The sequence below is a fragment of the Symsagittifera roscoffensis genome, chromosome 5 (assembly GCF_963678635.1).
Source record: "Symsagittifera roscoffensis chromosome 5, txSymRosc1.1, whole genome shotgun sequence".
NCBI lineage: Eukaryota > Metazoa > Xenacoelomorpha > Acoela > Convolutidae > Symsagittifera > Symsagittifera roscoffensis.
Window position 1 is genome coordinate 12,752,066 of NC_087066.1, and position 19,893 is coordinate 12,771,958.

A 19,893-nucleotide genomic window follows, 5' to 3' on the forward strand; every position below is an offset into this window, starting at 1 on the left:
CTATTTAGCTTTATCCTAAAACCAAAACTAGGGTGAAGGTCAAAACTGAATTCGTCGAAGCGATTTGGAACAGAGTTGATTTAATAAATGCAGTTTTTAAATTATCGCAACTGTGAAATATGCTAACATGAAGTCATGGATGATTTTTCAATCTGCATATGTATAACGCATACTGGATAATTTTACAATCTGCATATGTATAACGCATTATGCAAGCAAAAAATCCGACAACAATTCCATTACTTAAGCTGTGCGCGACCCATGTTGCGACTTTGCGCGACTCAAGTTGCGAGTTTGCGCGACCCAAATTAGCTATGTTGCGACTCTGTGCGACCCATATTGCGACTGTGTGCGACTCATGATTCGAACGTGCCATGTGATATCCTATACGGTATCTTGTTGGAAAACTAGTGATAATTCAAGAATTGTGTTGCTTGAGTTAATTGTTTTCTCTGTCTATTTTATAGTCACTGAGAGTGATACAGCAGGTTCAAACTTCTGTATCTGCTGTATCACTGAGATCACTGCTGTATCACTGTATCAGGTTCAATCTGCTGTATCACTGAAAGTGATACAGCAGATTTCTGGCAATCGTCGCAGCTTCATTCTTTCCCTCTCGTGGCGTTTCTGGTCGTGGAGGTTGTTCTTCTAAGATTTCTTTTTGTTTCCTCCGACATAACTTCCGGGTTTACATTTTCTTTTACAGTTACTGCCATTAGAAATTGCTCAAACCAGATTTTAAATTGCCACAGTGGGTCTAAAATTGCTGACGCCCAAAATACGGGTGTTCCCATATCAGTACGATTATCCTGAGCTGCGAGACCTGCTGGCTGCTCCATGTGATATCCTATACGGTATCTTGATGGAAAACTAGTGATAATTCAAGAATGTAGTTTTTGTTGCTTGAAATAACTGTTTTCTCTGTCTATTTTATAGTCACTGAGAGTGATACAGCAGGTTCAAACTCTGAGCTCTCAGCTGTGTACAATGTCTCTGAACGCGCGACCTTGGACTTATCATAATAATAATAATTGATACAACTGAAGGTATTACATCATGCGATTACTGCTATTGCAGTAGCAGTATGACATACTCCCTCGAGTGGAAAATAAATTTTTCTTTATATGAAATACTATAAAGAGTTTTATACTTTCAGTTCACAAAGAGTTCGCGAATTTGAAAGATTTTTTAATTGCAGACTTTCAGTTTCCTCAATTTTCTTCCAGGTCGATTCCAATTTTTTCCTTTGTCCAGCGTTGCGTAGCCGAATTTCCTCCTGAATAAGTGTCTTTCCAGTAGGCTTAATTAGAACTCTATAGGCCTGTCGCTCCGTTCTTGGAAGTCCGTTAGTCTTCTTCGGTACTCCTGGAGTGCGGCCTTGAGAAGTGCTCCCCCTGACAACTCCTCCGATACTTCCTTGATGGAATGTTTGACTGGGTCCCCAAACCGTTGTGGCTCTTTACTCTTAGTCTGTCTTGAGCTTCGTCGAACTCCCGATTCTTCGGCGCTAGAATCGTCTGAAACCCCCTGAGGAGGCTCAAATCTCGTATCCCGTTCAGATGCTGGCTGAACATGTCCTCTGAGATTGTCCGCGACTTTTTGAACATCCCTCTTGAGAAGTTGGTCCGCAGAATTCTCCCACTCTGCTGGTGCCAGGTTTCCGTTTTGAAATGTGTCGAGGATGTCCTCAGGTCGTGTTTCTGAGTCTATCTTCTTCAGTTTGGCCTTTTGTTTGTTTTTTGGAGTGGAGCTCGATTGAACGTCTCTATTCGAGGTATCCAAAGTGGATGTTGATTGTTCGCTGCTCTGGTCGACTGCGGTACCAGTTTGTTTGGTCGATTTTTTCGGTTTATTGTCTGGTTTCTTGCCTTTCGTCTTTTTCTCTGATTTCTTTAATGCAACCTCTTCTTGAGTTTCAGGTCCAGGTATCGAAAAAGCCCGCTGTGTTTGGCTTTGCTCGTTTGATGGCAAGTTTAAATCCCCCTCCAGCTTCCGTGTCCTCTGAGGTTATCACTGTTTGGCTTTATTGGAACCGATCCACCGGGTTCACAAAATCTGCTAGTTCCACGGCACATCGCAATTCTTCATCCAAATCAATACCCTCTAAATTTTCTGGAGAACTGATTCTCTGAAGCTTCTTGTGTGGTTCCGCCGATGGACTTTTGCTTTCGTTCCGCGTTTTCTCTTGTTGCAAGCAAATTTTCGCTTGAGCGATATCTGATTTTCTGTAAATTGATCCTGTCGACGTTTTAACTGTCGAACCCGTTTCTGTCGATATTTTCACCTTTAGCGATTTTGTGAGCGCTTGGTCACTCTTAAGTAATTCATCCTTACGCAGAATTGTCTTCCTCGGAGACTGCGAATTTTCCTGTTCCTTATCCTCTATGAATTTTTTCTCCCAGGAGAAGATCATCTCTTTTCGTAGTTCTGGGTTAGATAGGCCTGTTTCATCGACAATCCGCCGTATGTCGTTTTTTGCTGCGTCTCTTTTTTCCTCGTTCCAGCGAGCGTTTGCTTCCAGTAGTTCCTTGAGAGCTTTTGCTCTCTGACGATCCCTGTCTGAGTGTACTTGCTGTTTATGCAGTGGGCTGGTGTCCCTGCTGAGTTCCCCTTTTCTGACTGTCTCCAGATTCTCCCGAGATTGATCAATTCTTCGCTTTAGCTGTGATGCCGTTAGCGCCGATCGTTCCAGATGCTGCTTGTCTAAATAGTCAGAATTGTTTATAAACTTATCACGTAAGATTTTAAATTCGTTTTTTTTGGAACTCCGCCGAAATCTGCCTGGAAAGGAGATACTTGAATAGTTTCCTGCTTGTTCCACCGTAAGTCTCGCATTATGGTACTAAGACATGGTTCGATCAATCGGTTATTTTCTTCTAACAACATTATTCCCAATCTTCGTTTTATGGTTTGCATTGTTCGTTCTACTAGACCGCAACCCCGATGATCACCCACCGGACAGAATTTTTGTTCAATATTAATTTCAGTGCAAAACTTGTTGAGTGTTTTCCCTTTAAATCCTGAAAATTGGTCAGATCGTTCTGATTCCGGAATGCCATCTGTGTCTATATATGATCTCAAGAATTTTACCGTACACTTTCCACTTAATGATTCAGTGACCTTTATTCGAGAATCTATTTATGGCTACTAGAAGGTAGATCTTTTTTTCCTCGGTGGTTTTCTAACGGTCCCATGCAATCCTTTTGTACTTCATGGCCCGGTTGCGTGAGCAGTGGCAGCGGTTTTGACGCATTTTTTGGAATGAGATATTTTACGTTCTTACCATATCTGGTGCAACTACGACACTATTCCGCGAAGTTCACTATGTCCTTATGCATATGCGGCCACCACAGGTATTGTGACACTCCTAGCGTAGCCTTTTGACCCGGATGTCCCCGATGAATTCGTTTGAGCACAGCTTGTTTCAGTTGAAGAGGTACTGCCAGTCTGTTGTTCACCAGAATGCAATCATCCTGCACCGCCATCTGCGACCACAATGTACTCGTATACGGTCCCATCAGCTCGAAGCCCTATTTGTCTCCTCTCTCTATGAATCGTCTGAGGCGGTCCATCCACTTGTCCTCGGAAGTCAATTCTGCCATGAGACTTTTATCAAACAATTTGGAGAGATTGTCCAGTGACTCTTCTGCTTGCTGTTTCTGCAGCTTCTGTTCCTTTTGTTTATTGGACCTTTTGGGTGGTTCGATCGCGCACACCTCTTGATCGCTCTCCATGTCTTCTGTGGTTGTCAGATCCGCCTCGATTACGTGAACATCGCTCAATTTTCTTTCGTTTGGATGAGCCGGTGTGATGCTGATTGGTACTTGATCGGTTTCCTCCGGAACTTTATCGGTCTCTTCCGATGTTGCCACTAGCTCCCGATTGATGTTTCTTGTAGTCTTTGATTCTCCCCCGATCAATTGCCAGAACGAAAGTAGCCTGCTGCCCGGTCTCAATTGTTGGTCCGGTCGCAATTGCCATTTGACTCTTGATGGAATTCTTGTCTCGCTGTCCGAGCTGTCTCTGTTTTTCCGACCTCCGCGAATAATTTTTTCTTGTCCGTTGCAGTGTCTCCGTAACCTCCTCCTCTTCGGACAATTCGTTTGTGTTCGAAAGGGAGCGATTCCACTTCGGGTCCAGAATGTTCTCCTCTCTGTCATCATTTCTCCATTCCTGTGGTGTATCCGACCACCAGTCGTATGAACGATTAAAGTTATCTGACATCTCTTTTTTTGAGTCTGTTTTCTTTTCTGATTTTGTTGACTGATTGTTGAGTTGTTTTTGCAGTTTCTTGGCACGACTGTTTGCTGGGTTGAACTGATGAAAAAGTGATCTGTTTTCTTTGTGAGCTGCTGTTTAGCTGTTTGGGCGGTCACGAAAGTTGTTGTTTTTTCTGGTCCCGGTCGAGCTTTGTTCGTTTTTGTACGTTTTGGTTGCCATAGCAACCACTAAGCGATGAGTGTTTTGCAACATTCCTTCTAGAATATTCTAGAACGTTTTCGTTCCGGTTGAGCGACCCAGTGCTTTCTAGACTACTGCTCATGCAGTATAACGCTTCGTGAAAAGAATTTATTGTTGCCACTACAAACCTTTCGTCTAATTCCGATTCGGGCCAAGGATAATTATAAGGATCACGCAATAAATAATCGACTATCCCCATGTCCCTCCCCGGAATGTGAACATTTTTAAATTGATATGGCAACAATCGATCGACCCACCGGGTCAATCGGGATTGATAGGTTTTGTTTGACTTGTTCCCATCTAAGGCTGATAATAGGGCTTTGTGATCTGTTGCGATGGTAACTGTTTTACCTAAAAGGTAATGTTTGTATCTGTCAACTGCCCAAACAACTGCAAGTAACAACTGCATCCTTCATCTTTTTGTTGTTCTAATGTAGCCCCCAAACCATTGTGGCTTGCGTCACATTTAACTCTTCTTTCAAGGTTAGCGGCATAATAGTTTACTTTTGAAATATTCGCTACTGCGTTTTTTATGGACTCAAACACCACACAGTGGTGTTTGAGTCCATTAAAAACGCAGTAGCGAATATTTCAAAAGTAAACTATTATGCCGCTAACCTTGAAAGAAGAGTTAAATGTGACGCAAGCCACAATGGTTTGGGGGCTACATCACCCCACTCAAATTTCTTTACCTGTAATTTCATGTTTTTCAGTGGCCGCAACTTTTCTGTTAAGCTCGCCGCGTTGGGTATGATTTTTGCTATATGATTTATACTGAACAGAAATGATCTTAATTGCTTTAGCGATTTTGGCGGATTTAGATTTTGTATCGCTTCGGTTTTACTAAACTTTGGACTGACCCCCGACTCCGAAAGGTGATCTCCCAACCTGTTCACCTGGTTTCTGAAGAGTTCGCATTTCGAAATCTTTAATGTCAGATTTTCATCATCCAATTTTTTCAGTACCGTTTCTACTAATTTTTCATGTTCTATTTCACTACCTTTCGACACAATGCGAATGTCGTCCAAAAAACAAAAAGTGTTGAATAGTTCTGTCCATAGTGCGTAGTTAATAGTTCTTTTGCGTGGTTAATAGTTCTGTCCATAGCTTTTTGAAATTCAGCTGGCATGACTGCTAATCCATAGAACCCTGTAACGAATCTATACGTCCCGGTAGCCTTTCCACCAACGATATTGAAGTTAAACTGCTTAGCTGTGCCTGCAGCCAAATTTAACTGGTTATACGCGTACTTTAAATCGAACACTGTGAAGTAAAGCGTGCCCTCTTTGTTTTCTGTAACTATTTGCTTATCCCATCTATGAGTTCGTCTACATTGGGCATTTAATACATATTTTTGAATAATTGCCTGTTTATCGGTTTTGAATCCATCGCCAATTTTATGGAGTCGTCCTTTTTACTGTTATTACTATTGGGGCTATAAAGAAATCACTTGTACATTTTTCCAGCTTTGTGATACGACCTTCTGTCAACAGTTTTTTAGTTTCTTTTTCTACATTGTCCTGTATATGAATTTGGGATTCTTCTCCCCTTTTCTTGAATCGGACGTAGAGAGTACTTGAATTTTGAACTTACAATGTGATTTTTTGAGATTCCTTGTCTATCAAACAAATCTCTCAATTTATCAAAGAATTTGTTTTTCCAACCTTCTGACTGCTCGCACATGAGCACGTGAAACCTGGAAAGTTCTCTTGGGGCTGGTTTTTGTGTGGTGGTGATCCCCACTTGTCCTTGTAAGTCCCATCCCATTATACATCTGGTTTTACGTTCCGTCATCAGAAAAGTGGCTCCCTTCACCTCCCAGCCTGTCGAACGAAGACCTGTCTTCAATACCCCCAATACACAGATTAGTTGTTTATTGTAGTCGACGAGTTGGGTAGCCAAGTTCAGTTTATCGGACGGAAAGAATCTTGCTTTGTTTGATTTATCGATCATTTCTTTGTCGTCGCCCAATTTAAGAAAGAAACTGGACTTTCGTTATCTACCGTCAATTGTATGATTTGATTATCTATTCTCACCATGACCTTTACTGATTTTACCCTGTTTGACATTGGGTCTCGGAGTAAGTCAATTTTTTTAACTCTTATCTTTTCCCCATTTAACTTTTTATTGCTTTCGTTAATTCTATCGCCCACGTATTTCGAGATTCTTTTGTTCTCCGGCCGGTGTGCTTGTATTGACAATACTTCAAAATCACTACATGAGCCGAAGTTTTCTCTTATAAGATCACATTCATCTTCTGATCTTTCGGATTCTTCCGTGACTTCACTCACTTGCTGAGATCTACACATTGGGTTTTTTTGCAAAGTGGTTGGGTTTTCCGCAATTCTTACAAGTTTTGCCCAGTGCCGAACAGCTTCTTAGATGTCCCTGGTCAAATGCTCTTCCGCATCTATTACATGGTTTTGTTTTCCCATTGAATTTTCTCTTGTTATTTTGTCGTTTTTTTGCTTCCCTCTTATATTGTTGATTTTTTGTGTTTCCTGTTGAGTTCCTGACAGCCATCACTGGTTTTTGTTTAATTCTCACCCCAGAGTAGTAGTTGCTGCCTGTTCCTACTGTTGCTGCTGCATTTGTCTTCTGAAATGTCATTGTAGTCAATTTGCTATGTTCGAATTTTATAGCTCTCTTCAACGCTTCCTCTGGATCTAGCGTTTCAAATGTCAGTGTGTCCTGCAACGTCATACTTTTCATTTTCGAAATGAATAGGTTACGAACTATCTCACTTTCCAGTGTTCCAAGTTCTGATCTGGCTGCTTGATCAGTTAATGCTGCATCGAACGCCTCCAATGACTCCTCGGATTATTTCATTCGTGTGAACAATTTATATCTTTCATAAGTCACGCACTTTACCTTTTGAAACGAGACCGCTGCTAGCTCTGTAATGCCTCTTTTTTCCTTCATCCCTAGATAGAGGAATAATCTGGATACAAGCTTCTTCTGTACCTCATATAAAAAACATTGTGGCCAACCCTTGGGCCCCGTGTTCTTCTCTCCTCATTTTCCACTCGATCTCTTGCTAGTTTATCTCTAACATTTCTGGCTATCGTCGCAGCTTCATTCTCTCCCTCTCGTGGCGTTTCTGGTCGTGGAGGTGGTTCTTCTAAGATGTCTTTTGGTTCCTCCAACATAACTTCCGGGCTTACATTTTCTCTTACAGTTACTGCTAATAGAAATTGCTCGAACCAGATTTTAAATTGCCACGGTGGGTCTAAATTTGCTTACACCCAAAATACGGGTATTCCCATATCAGTACGATTATCCTGAGCTGCGAATTCTACTGGCTGCGCCATGTGATATCCTATACGGTACCTTGTTGGAAAACTAGTGATAATTCAAGAATGTATTCTTTGTTGCTTGAAATAGTTGTTTTCTCTGTCTCTTTTAAAGTCAATGAGAATGATACAGCAGGTTCAAACTCTCAGCTGTGTACCAATGTCTCTGAACGCGTGACCTTGAACACATAATAATAATAATAATTGATACCACTGAAGGTTATTATTACATCATGCGATTGCTGCTATTGCAGTAGCAGTATGACAGACCCTGTTCGACTCTCGACCCTGTTCGACTCATGAGTCGATCCGGCTCGACCTATGATTCGACCCTGTTTGACCCATGATTCGACCCTGTTCGACTCATTATTCGACCCTTGGTTCGACCCATGATTCGACCCTGTTCGACCCATGATTCGACCCTGTTCGACTCATGATTCGACCCTGTTCGACTCATGATTCGACCCTGTTCGACTCATGATTCGACCCTGTTCGACTCATGATTCGACCCTGTTCGACTCATGATTCGTCCCTGTTCGACTCATGATTCGACCCTGTTCGAGTCATGATTCGACCCTGTTCGACGCATGATTCGACTTTGTTTGACTATAGTGTTCGTTCGACCGTCTTAATTTGCGACAAAAATCGGACTCCGTTCGACCGTGTCGGTCGAGTCAAGAGTCGAACACCTCAGGCCGGGTTTGAACAGAGTTGATTTAGTTATATGCAAACTTCAAATTATCGCAACTGTGAAATATGCTAACATGAAGTCATGATGATTATAGTCATGATGAAATAATGATTATAGTTTCATGTAATCCAGCTTCGCGGAATAACACAGCTTTCTTTGATGAACGGGTTTTGTGTACAAAAGAGTTTCGTACCAATTCCAAATACAACTCGTCAAGTTTAGGTGTGCAATCATAACCTAAATTAGGAGCGCAGGCAAACATTTTGCTCAATAACTTTTGACGGTGAGCAGCTCTCAAACTTAAAACTCAAAGCCATGGATTTGAAACGCAAAACCAAGAACGACTACATTAAAAATGGTAAACTTATATTCGAGGAGCATTGCCCTGCAAGCAAAGGTCGCCCTCTGTTTTTCCCAGATGTTGCCGTTGCCAGATTGCCCGGAAACCAATCAAGTACTGGCCGTGAAATTCGCGCACTTCACATAGAAGCCGAACTTGATAAGTGCAATTCTCATGTTTACAGCGCCTTGAAATGTCTGAACAATCAACCAATCATTGTCCTGCACAAGTTTCTCTACAACCACAATCAATTCCACATGTGGGATCCACAATACGACCCCGAAGCATGCGCTAAGGAACCTCACATTCCGAATTGTTCTCTCGAGTATAGATCAGCAGTTGCGGGTTCACACGATTTTCTGCTATTCGGTCCCGGTTATGTAGTGTTAATTGACGTATATGCACCAGTTACAGAACAACAAATTGAAAATTGGAGAGAAAACAGTCCAGAAATAACGAGTCATCGAGTACTTGAACGTATTGAAGAACGCTGTCGTTCACAATTGAATTCCAAATTATCGAGCCAACGAGCATCCCTGGAACTTTTTAACCGGATAGCCGAGAGGACAGCTCAACTAAGTTCTGATATCGAGTCAGAAGCGCTAACAGACATCAAAATTTTCAGATATGTTGCATTTCCTCGCGAAAAAACGGAAATTGGTGGGATTTTGAGGTTGCAGGATATGACAGAAACGGGAGAAAAAGTTGGAGTTATCACAGAAACTTGTTTGGCTGATTTGCAGTTGTGGTGGGCTGAAAACATTATTGCATCTAATCCGGACCAATTTAACACAACTAGAGGAAACTTCAAGATCATGCAACATGCATTATTTGCCATCTGGTGTGATTTGGATGGTAATGGCGGAGAAAAGGCGGAAATAGAACTGGACAGAGCGACATTTTACGGAGACCCGAATAAAATTCACGCAGCTTTGAATGAGATTCCGACTCATGTCACGCTTCATAGTATTTTGCAAGCTTCGAAAGGATCTTCACTGGGCTATTCAGAAGTTGAGAAGATCAAATCAGAAGTGGGAAAGTCAGGTGCTTCTCACTGTTCAGAGAGCGACCAGTTAGATCTTGAATCAATATGTAAAAACATTCGTTTTCAGGGCTCCCAAGTTTTCTCTCACGTGGAAATCTTTAATAACTTTAGGAGTCTCAAAGCCAATGAAGAGTTGAAAGATAAAAAGACTTATTTCAACCGAGGAAAAGCACTGTTCGAAACATTTTGCTCAAACACTGACAATTTTGCGCGCATGTTTCCAACTTGCCCCAATCATAAGTATATTGATCTCCACAGAAGTGCTGAAGAAAGTGAAAAGACTGCTGCAGACGATATAAAAAAGCAGCAAGACTATGAAGCAGAAGTCAAAGTGTATCGGGCTCTTGAAAGTTTGGAGTGTGAAGACATCATCGTGATCCACAGTTTGAAATACACTCATTACCAGTATAGAATGTGGGATCCCGATCACAACCCAAAAGAATGCTCCAAGAAAAAACGGCAGCCTAATTGTAAAAATGGCCTCTATTCGGACGAAGGGGAAAACGATTTTGTTGTGATTGGACCCAACTACATAGTTCTGATTGAAGTAAAAAACGCAGAACAGCAAGCATCGCGGGATTCACTAGCAGGTTTCGCAAAATCGGCAGCGGAACAGTTGGATAAATTAATGCTTTTGATCAAAGGTATAGCCCAGGAGTCCGTTCAAATTGAGGCATCTGGCGAGAGAGCAGATTTAGGTACAGATCTCAGACAGATTGGACCCGAGTCAGACACGAGCTCACCCGAAAATAAACCTATCCATTTCAAGGTATTTCGCTTTGTAGCTTTCCCAGGTTGCAAAGTAGTTATTCCTGATGATGATGTTAATTATGTCAAAGAGCAACAAGATATGAAGATGAAATACATATTCAGTAACGATTTGGGAGAACTTGCAGTTTGGTGGAGCAAAAATGTAACGGAGAAAATTGAATCCTGTTCAGTAGATGATGTTTATGGTGACTTGGAAAAAGTGAAAACTGTCTTGTGGACTATTTGGGCTACAGAAGGGAAAAGGTTTGACTCATCCTCTATTGGCTTGAAGCGTGATTTAATTGACACGGACAGAAGGTTGAGAGAGAGTGAGATTACCATGGTAAGCAAAAACAGTAGAACGAATCTCCCTTCCAATGTTGTGAGAACAGAAAACTTGACCTCTGCGAACGTAAACGGAATCAATATTTTTCACGACATTTTGGGCATATCACATATAACCAAAAATCAACATGAAGCCTTCGAAAAAAAATCTCAATGTTTAGTCATTACTGGATGCGCGGGTTCCGGGAAAAGTTTGATACTGTTAGCCAGATTTTTACGTCAAGCATTAACAAACAAAAAACCAAAAATGGCTCTTCTGGTTTTTAATCAGCTAAAATTGGTCGAATATAGAAACTTTTTCAAAAAATGCAATGTTAGTATCATGGACGTAGCGGACGATGAATTTGATGCAAACTTGTGGCAAAGTACAGTTGGAATTATCCATTGCAGCACACAGTCTTCAAATAGAAAACTGGTTTCGGTTTTGGAGGAACTAAAAAAGAATGACGTGATCACTTACCTTGATGACGCACACGCTTCTTCCGTTGACCTTTCGTGGGCGCAGTGTGAGTGTGTTGCAGTTGATTTCAACCAATGTCATCTTACGCGCGACCAAATAAGACTGTCACACTCCTCGAACAGGGCTGACTCCTTGGTAGACTTCGATGACCTGGTTTCTTTGACACATAACTACCGCAGTACTTGGAACATAGTGGCCAACCTAATCAATTTATCCCAAGTGATCAGAGCGAGAGAAGTTGAACAGAAGAACTTCGCAGAGTACCCCGCCGAGCTGTCCCATGATCCCAGTCATGGCCATTTAATCTATGGACCACAAACTGATATTGACGTCATTTCTCACAGAGAAGGACTGAGTGAATCAAAACAATGGCAAGAAATATTTGGCGCTTATATCAAAAGAATCCCTCTGTTCTTGCAGGGAGGTGAATTTACCAAGAAAGTTTTCATTATTGATCCAAAAGGAGACTCGTTTTTCAGGCAACTGGCTCGTCAAGTGAACGACTACCCGAGGGACCGATTGTTGTGCGTTAACGTCAATTCACGTGAACAGAGCATCTACTCTGCCGAATTTGCGGTCTGCTTTGTATTTGTAATGTTCTCAAACATGGACACGAAGATGTTGCGTACTCTTTATAATGTCATTTCGAGAGCCAGATCCTACTGTCATATTATGGTGATTACCAATGAAGAAACGAGCAAAGAGGAGCTGAAAAATTTCCTCGACATATTCACAGAGGCCAAAATCAACCATGTCACATCACCGCCTCTCAATCTGGCCAGCGATGAGGATGAATCTGGCACCAAAAATAGTATGCTTGACATTGAGTTGGATTGATTTATGAAACGTGAATTGATCTTGCATTGAATCGAGCGATCATGAATACTCATCGTTATTTTTTTTATTTCTAGCCCTTTCTGTGTTTCTTACTGAAATCTGATTTAACACTAACAAAACAATATCTATATAATCGTATATACTGAATTTGAACCTTTTTAATCTATTAGGATCGAAAGCTTTTTTGTCACCACTGAAAAAAAATTTGAACTTAAAATCGATGAGTTTTCAAATTTCATACCTTGCACCCAAAACAAACAATCAGTCGATATTTGAGCCAACTAACAATATAAAAGGTTTTGTTTGTTTGAACAGAATGTGTTTTTATCCTCCTTACTTTTGCGGCCAAATGTCAGGAACCCAAAGAGCATGGCTCAGCCGGTGTGAGACACGCTATGGATTGTTCTTCACAGAAAAACCATTCTCTTTCAAGTTTATGCGACTCCTTTTTTGAGGACTAACTAGATGACTTATTGTTTCAACTTTCCAAGAAAGAAAGATATAATTATGCTCGACGTTATTTTTTCCTTGAATTTTGAATTTTTAATTCACCATTGTTAACGATATTTTTGATGCCATCTGAATATCTTTTACGTTGTGATAGTTTTTTTAATGAGGGTTCAAACACTACTAATCAAAAAATATTCCAATATGACTTACAGCAAGCTGTTTGGACTTAAGAATATCAATTATCAATTAAATGAATAAATTAGTACAGCAGTTATTTTGAGTTTGATTTATTGAGTTTGTTTTGGAGCCCTAGGAGTTTTCACTCAATTCGATGCGGATTGATTAGAACCTGTCACTTCAGCATCAAGTGTGTCTAAGTGCTCAGACAGTTGTTGATTTTTGATATACGATTATAGTTGAACTCTTTATAGAAGTTAATATAACGTGTTGATCACGAAATGTGTTATCGCGCAGCAAGTAGGACAAGGCGCGGGATCCGAGAAAACCCTTTCAGAATTACGGCATTTTGGTCGAGCGAGTTCACGGAGGCACCGATGATGTGGGAGCACTGGATAACTAGAATTACCTGTGGAGTAAACGCAAAACATGGATTTAACCCTACCTCAATCTATTTCGAAAAAAGACTAAACGCTGCGACTAGACAAATCCATGTTTATGTCTGAGAGAACATGGACAAGACGAATTATATAACCAAATGCCACATATAGATCTTGCAACAACGAGATATTCGAGAGTCCTTGACGCGTTTGAGGACATTTTTAAAGAGCGGAACGAAACACTCGAGAAGTATCTATTACTCTCGAGAAACTAGCGAGAAGTGGAAAAGTTGGAAAATTTTTACTCGGCACTCAGTGGGATGGCGGCGCGATGTAATCTGAGAACGCTGGAAAGACGGTTGTTACGCGATGTGTTTACTGTCAAAATGAACAATAAAGAGGCGCAAACGGAACTGTGCAGATTGACCGAAACACCGAATGAAATTTACCGTATTGCCTTGTCGTATGAGCTTAGAAACAAGTAACTTGAAGAGCTACAATGTAGCGGGCAACGGACTAGCAACAGCAACAGCGAGGGCACTGCAACTGAAGACGGAGCCAGTAAGCGCTATCCGGCGTGGGATTTGGTCGGCCAATCCAGGGTACGCAGGGGTTTTCCAACGGGTACGCGTCGGCCATTCATAAGATCCGCAGGACGAGGCCGCGTGGGCCTCATTCGAGGGGACGACGCTGAAGGAGGGAAGCTTTACGAGATTGGCGATAACGCATCACAACACGAAAGTTTCCTAGGTTGGGTGTAAAACCGACGGGAGGAAACGCACAGATGGGGGATTCGGATAATTCGAACGACTACGTAGTAGTATCAATTCGGAAGATAAAAGAGTGGAGGATTTGAAGGTTCCGGGAGCGGAGCTAGCGTTAAAAATCAACGGGAAATCCACCCAAGTATAGATTGATAGCGGTTTGCAAACTTATGTATTTACGGTTGGGGAAATATCACGCAACGTAGGAACGCAATGTGTGCAATTGATTCCGATAGGACCAGCTGGTTCAATGTACAGGTTCAATGTAATTTATAGAAACAATTAAATTCAAATAACTGAAACAATCCGTGGAAGGTGATGGGAAAGATAAAGGCAACACTGCATACCATTGATTTAACGAAAGAAGTGGTCATCAACGTGATAGGGTCTGTCCGCCATTAATTATTGGGCTGGATCTTATGGCATCACTGAGTCTCAAACTGATCCAGGCATCAGCGGGGGAGGAAGTGATGAGCATCCAAGGGCAACCAAAATGGAGACGAGCAGGGAAACCACTGGATGATTGGCAGGAGCATTTCAGCAAACAATTCAGTAACTTATATAATAGGTTAGGAAGAATCCGTAACTGTAAATTACATGCGAGGATCTTTAAAAGTCTAACTCCAATACAAGAAAAGGTAGGCGAGTGTCCATAACTCTCCAGGACAAGGTGGATGAGGAGCTCGACAAACTGATAAAATAGGTCGATATGGAGCAATTAGAAGAAATTTAGCCCAGTATTTTTTATAGCCGAGCGACGTTACAGTCAAGAAATACGGTTCGGTCAAGCTTGCGTTAGAATCAGGAGAACAAGCCTAATTCTTTATGCATATATGGATCAAGCCTGATTCTATATGCATAAGCATAAGGGAAAAAATTTAATACCAAATGCTTTATATTGAAAAAAATGATTGTAATTGGGCAGACGGTAAGTGAAAAGCAGGCCGGTTAGGTTGTTTCCAAGTATGGACCTTCCGTACGCATACGGGAAATTGCTTTTGAGTGCTGGCAGCAGCAAACATTGTTGTTTTTGCCAGTCCACGGAATCTTATCGTTTCAAGAGCGGTTTTTATGGTCTCACAACAATGGCAGCGGAATTCCAATGGATCATGGATTCAATCCCGAATATTTTTCGCAGCGCACACGCATTCATAAACGATATCTAAGTCGTATCGAAGAAGTCAAATTTGAAAAAATCGGCTTTTGTGGAGATAATCATGCGAAAACTAGATCAGGAAAATATAGCTTTGCTAAAAAAAATGTGAATAGTTCGGCCACCGTAAAACAAATTCTGGTATTAATCCTCTCCTAACCTAACAGAAAACACGGAGCCAATTGATAGGCTAATTCCGCCGAAAACATTGTCGCAATTAGAATCTTTTACGGGTTCATTTCATAGTTTACATAAATATTTACCAGAACTAGCCAAACATTTAGGGCCATTCCCCCTCATTCTAAGTAAGAAAAGCAATTTTTTCTGGACACCGGAGTGTCAGTTGACGTTCAAAACCCTTAAAACGCAAGTCGCAAGTATAATTGCGTTGAAACACTCTGACATCTATAAATATATCCATATAGTATGCGATGCGAGTCATATTGGGCTGGAGACGGTGCTGGTGCCAAAGGTTGGCGACCTTTCTGTTTTGAGTCCCGGTTTTAAATGCGGCAGAGAGATGGAGAGATGTTATTGGATCAATGAATTAGAGAAGTTAGCTGTTGTTTAGGGGATTTGCTAAGCATGTTACAGTGGTAACTGATCATAAGGCGCTGGTAACAGTGTTAAATGGTAACAGTGAGATAAACAAAACGATAGACCGTATAATTCAGTTTGATTTCAAAACTGAAATTAAGGGTTTATGAAGTGAGGCTAAACGCGTTAGCATGTATGACAACACATTAACAGTAGCATCCAAGGGTAGTGCCTTCTTTGCGAATGAAGGATGTGCTAAAACAAATTACAATGAATTGAAAAAGATGAGTAGAAATAAAAGTAAAAATTCTTTTGTGAAACGTAACAATTTATGAAACATAATACGTAGCAGCTGCAATAAGCACGAAGTGAAATAACTATGAAAAAAAAACACATTTGAATGTCATGAATAAAATTTTTAAAAAGTTCATTATAACCAATAATAACTGGTTATAATGGATTAGATTGACTTAAATCGATTGACTTAAATAGATTCTAATCGATTAAAATGGATTTTTTGATACGAAATTTTTGTATATTATTATCCATTTTGATTGCAGTATAATCGGATTTTATAAAAATTTTCATAGATACTGATCATATATTGACAATAATCGAGTAAGATTTCTAGATTTCGACAGACTAGACTCAAAGAACTAGATTTCGAACAGACTCGACTCAAAGTAGCCGTTGTTCCGACCGACTCGACTGAACGAAAATGTGTTCGACGCAAGCTAGCTCTGTTTCGACATAATGGACCACAATTGGCTCGATCACCTTTGGCTCGATCACCTCAACTGATAAAAAGTGTGTTCGACCGACTAGACTCAAAGTGGCTATGTGTCGGCTGACTAAACCGAACAAAAGTGTGGTCGACGGTGTTACATTCAAACTAGCAATTTTTTGACCGACTTGAGCCAAATTGGTTACGCTTAGACCGATAAGACCGAAGAAAAAATGTGTTCGATTGTGTTTAATGTAAGCCAACTATGTTTTGACAGACTCGAGTTAAATTGCTTATATTTCGACCGGGGGAAATTGTGTTCGACTGTGTTTGACGCAAGCCAGCTGTGATTCAACCGACACGACTCAAGCTGTCTATATTTCGACCGAGCGAAAATGAGTTCGACTGTGTTTGACGCAAGCCAGCTTTGTTTCGATGGTTTCGACAAAACGAAAATAAGTCCGACTGTGTTCGATGCAAGTCACCTATGTTTCGACCGATGTACTCAAAGTGATTACGTTTCAACGGACTCGAGAAAACGAAAATGTGTTTGACGCAAGCCCACTGTATTTCGACCGACTCGAGTCGAATTGGTTATGTTTCGGCCGACACGACCGAAGGAAGAATGTGTTTGATTGTGCTCGAATGAAGCCAACTATGTTTTGACAGCCTCGACTCAAGTTGCCAATATTTTGACCGAGAGAAAATGTGTTCGGATGTGTTTGACGCAAGCAAGCTATGTTTCGACTGACGAACACAAAACGACTATGTTTTGACTTAATGAGTAAAAGGGGTTATTTTTCGAGCAACTCGACCAAAGGAAAAATGTCTTTGATGGTTTTGGATCGAAACCAACTGTTTTGACCGATTTTTCTCGAAAAAACTGTTTTTGAATAGACTTTTTTCCATGATGCAAGAAAATGTTCTAATTGTTTAAAATATCATTGCTGTGACAGTAGGTCTTTTTCAAGGTTTCAATTGAGTCACCGCAAAAGAAAAATCAATCAGCGTCAAAATGAATCACCTCACCTTTATTTCTCTGCATTTGTCATCGTTTTTGTTTGTAGAAATGAGAATTTTGTACTTGAAACTTGTACAAAAGTACACAAAGTTGACTTTTAAACTACATTGCTGATTTTGTACTATACGTATAATCCCGGGTCGAGATCACGCTCAAAAAGTTTGAACTTTGAACGGTTTCAGCGGTTTTCTAGCAAGAATTGAGCGGTTTGGGTAGTTTTTTTTTAGAAAAGCCAATCAAACCGCTCAAATCTTGATTTAAGAACCGCTCAAAAGCCGCTCATTTCTTGCGGCTTTTTTTAAACGGTTTTTCACGCAATATTTCAGCGGTTTTCAAGCGGTCTTAAAAAGAATAAATTAATCAAAAGGACTGGAGAAGGCAATGTGACGCTGCCCGGGTCGAAGTTGTGGTTTTATGATCAGACGGTCGCGACCAAATTTTGGTATTTCCAGATTGTCCAGACTGTTGGTTTGACGCCGCATAGATACATCTCAATTTTTTTTTTTACCAAAAAAAGTATTTTTTGACTGTCTCGCTTTTCTCGATGAGCCAAAAAAACAGCTTTTTTGATCCATCAAAGATTTGTTTCACATGGCGTGACTTACTATTTGATGAGTAATGAGTAAATCAACTCTATAAATCACAAAATTGAGAGCTTTATTTTGAGCGGAGTCTGTTATCAAAATCTTTTTATTCTTATAGAAAAATTACGCGAGGTCAGGGATTAATCTTGTTCTTCGAAAGCCAAAACAGCGCGTTGTACGTATGTATGTATGCATGCAAACAAAAAACCCAGTAAATTCAAAAGGAAATTTTTTTAGACGATTGCGCTCAAAATCTTGATTCATGATAAGAAATTTTTGAGCTGTTTATCTAAAAACACCGCTAAAAAACCGCGCAAGATTTGAACAGTTTTTGAGCGGTTTATCTAAGAAAACCTCGCAAAATCTGAACAGTTTTTGGCGTTTTTTTAGATAAACCGCTCACAAACCGTTCAAATTTTGCGCGGTTTTTGAGCGGTGTTTTTAAGTGAACAGCTCAAAAACTTCCAAACCGCTCATTGACGCAAGATTTGAGCGGTTTTTCCAAAATAACGCTTAAACCGCTCAAATCTTGCTTCAAATTAGGTGAAAAATCTCGACTCGAGATATAGTCACCAACAGATCTAGATAACGCATTTCAACAAATTGTTGTTTTTGATAAGATACACCCAACTCTAAGTGACCAAGTCTTCAGTGGAACACAGCTTTTTTGAGGAGCAGAACATTGTTAGGCAACGAAAGATCAATCATTTTATGAAAAATGTCTTAATCTGACCTTGAAACTTAACCTTTTGGAACCAAATTGTTTCATTATTTCTACTAATGTGGACTGCCAACAACACTTATCATAAGTGACATTAAAGCAAACCCCTTTGTAGGAGCGAGCCAAAAATTGGTATTTTACGCAAGATTATACAAGAGGTTTATAGAAGCAGAGCTGCGAAAAACTGTAATCTTGACCACCAAGTAAATGTAAAAAATAAGAAGATAGCGGGTTAACCCGGTACAAGGACAATTATAGTTGACCAACCAGTTTTCAAATTAAACTTAGATGTTAGTTAGTCTATATTAAGAACATTTTGTGATTACTTGTGGGTTTTATCCTAAATAATTGAAATTCAAATTTTGTATTATTTTCCTAAATCTGATAAAACTGAGAGCACGGAACCTTGATTCTCTACGAGTCCTACAAAATAATATAATATCACAACAATAATCATAACGTTGAAAAGAATAAAAATATTAATCAAAATCATAATGTTTCCAATTACAATAAAAATTATACAAATCACTTGAATAGCCAACTTAATTTTTATGTTTAATAAGCAAGTATAAGTCAAATTTTAATGAAATTACCCGGGTTCACCTGCATACACCGAAAATGCTTATCATACAATTCCATACATCAAGTGTATGGAAAATTGGTTGTCATAACAATTTTCATAAAATTTCAAAAATTGGTTGAAAAAAGATATAAACTAAATTCTGCGGCTGTTTGTTTCTAATAAAATAGTCTGGTGAGGAAAAATCGAGGTTTTCAATTTTTTGCAAAAAAATGCTTCACGTACAATTCCCATGCATTTTTTGATGGTGAAAATTTTTTCCAAGTAATTTTGAAATTAGCCCAAAAATTTTTTTCAACCGCAAAACGAATTTGGTACACAAACAAGCATTTTCCAAAAAAAAATTTTTTTTTTAAAGCAAAATTTAATTTTTTGTGTAAATAACGTAGTCTTGGATACACAAAAGTTGGATTTTTTTCCGTTCCTCTGGATAACTTTTCAAAAAAACGCTCAAAACGTCAAATTATTTTGTAGGGCATGTTTAGGTATGCCTAGATAAATCCATGAATAATTAAAAACTCTAACGTTGAAAATAGTGATCTTTGAAAATGTTTGCCAAAAATTAAAAGATTGTAATTTC

The 19,893-nt window shown here is 39.9% G+C and overlaps 2 protein-coding genes across 2 annotated transcripts in view; one reads left to right on the forward strand and one right to left on the reverse strand.

Annotated features, from left to right (window-relative positions):
• LOC134846382 (ATPase inhibitor, mitochondrial-like) overlaps positions 1-19,893 on the forward strand; it is a 181,162-nt gene that overhangs the window by 71,942 nt on the left and 89,327 nt on the right. The gene's annotated exons all lie outside the window — the stretch shown is intronic.
• On the reverse strand, positions 1,306-3,485 carry LOC134846604 (uncharacterized). Its single transcript, XM_063863988.1, has 3 exons — positions 3,386-3,485; positions 2,285-2,703; positions 1,306-1,890 (listed from the first exon to the last, which is right to left on the reverse strand). Exons 1-3 carry the CDS (start codon positions 3,483-3,485, stop codon positions 1,306-1,308), a joined length of 1,104 nt encoding a protein of 367 aa, XP_063720058.1.

Excerpts from the sequence above, each read along its gene's own strand:
- LOC134846604 (XM_063863988.1), bottom strand. The coding sequence starts at position 3,485 with ATGGCGGTGCAGGATGATTGCATTCTGGTGAACAACAGACTGGCAGTA. Across the intron at positions 2,704-3,385 it reads AATTCATCGGGGACATCCGG|ACAAGCAGCATCTGGAACGA; the intron begins GTCAAAAGGCTA and ends CTGACTATTTAG. Across the intron at positions 1,891-2,284 it reads CGCTCACAAAATCGCTAAAG|AAATCAGAGAAAAAGACGAA; the intron begins GTGAAAATATCG and ends GTTGCATTAAAG.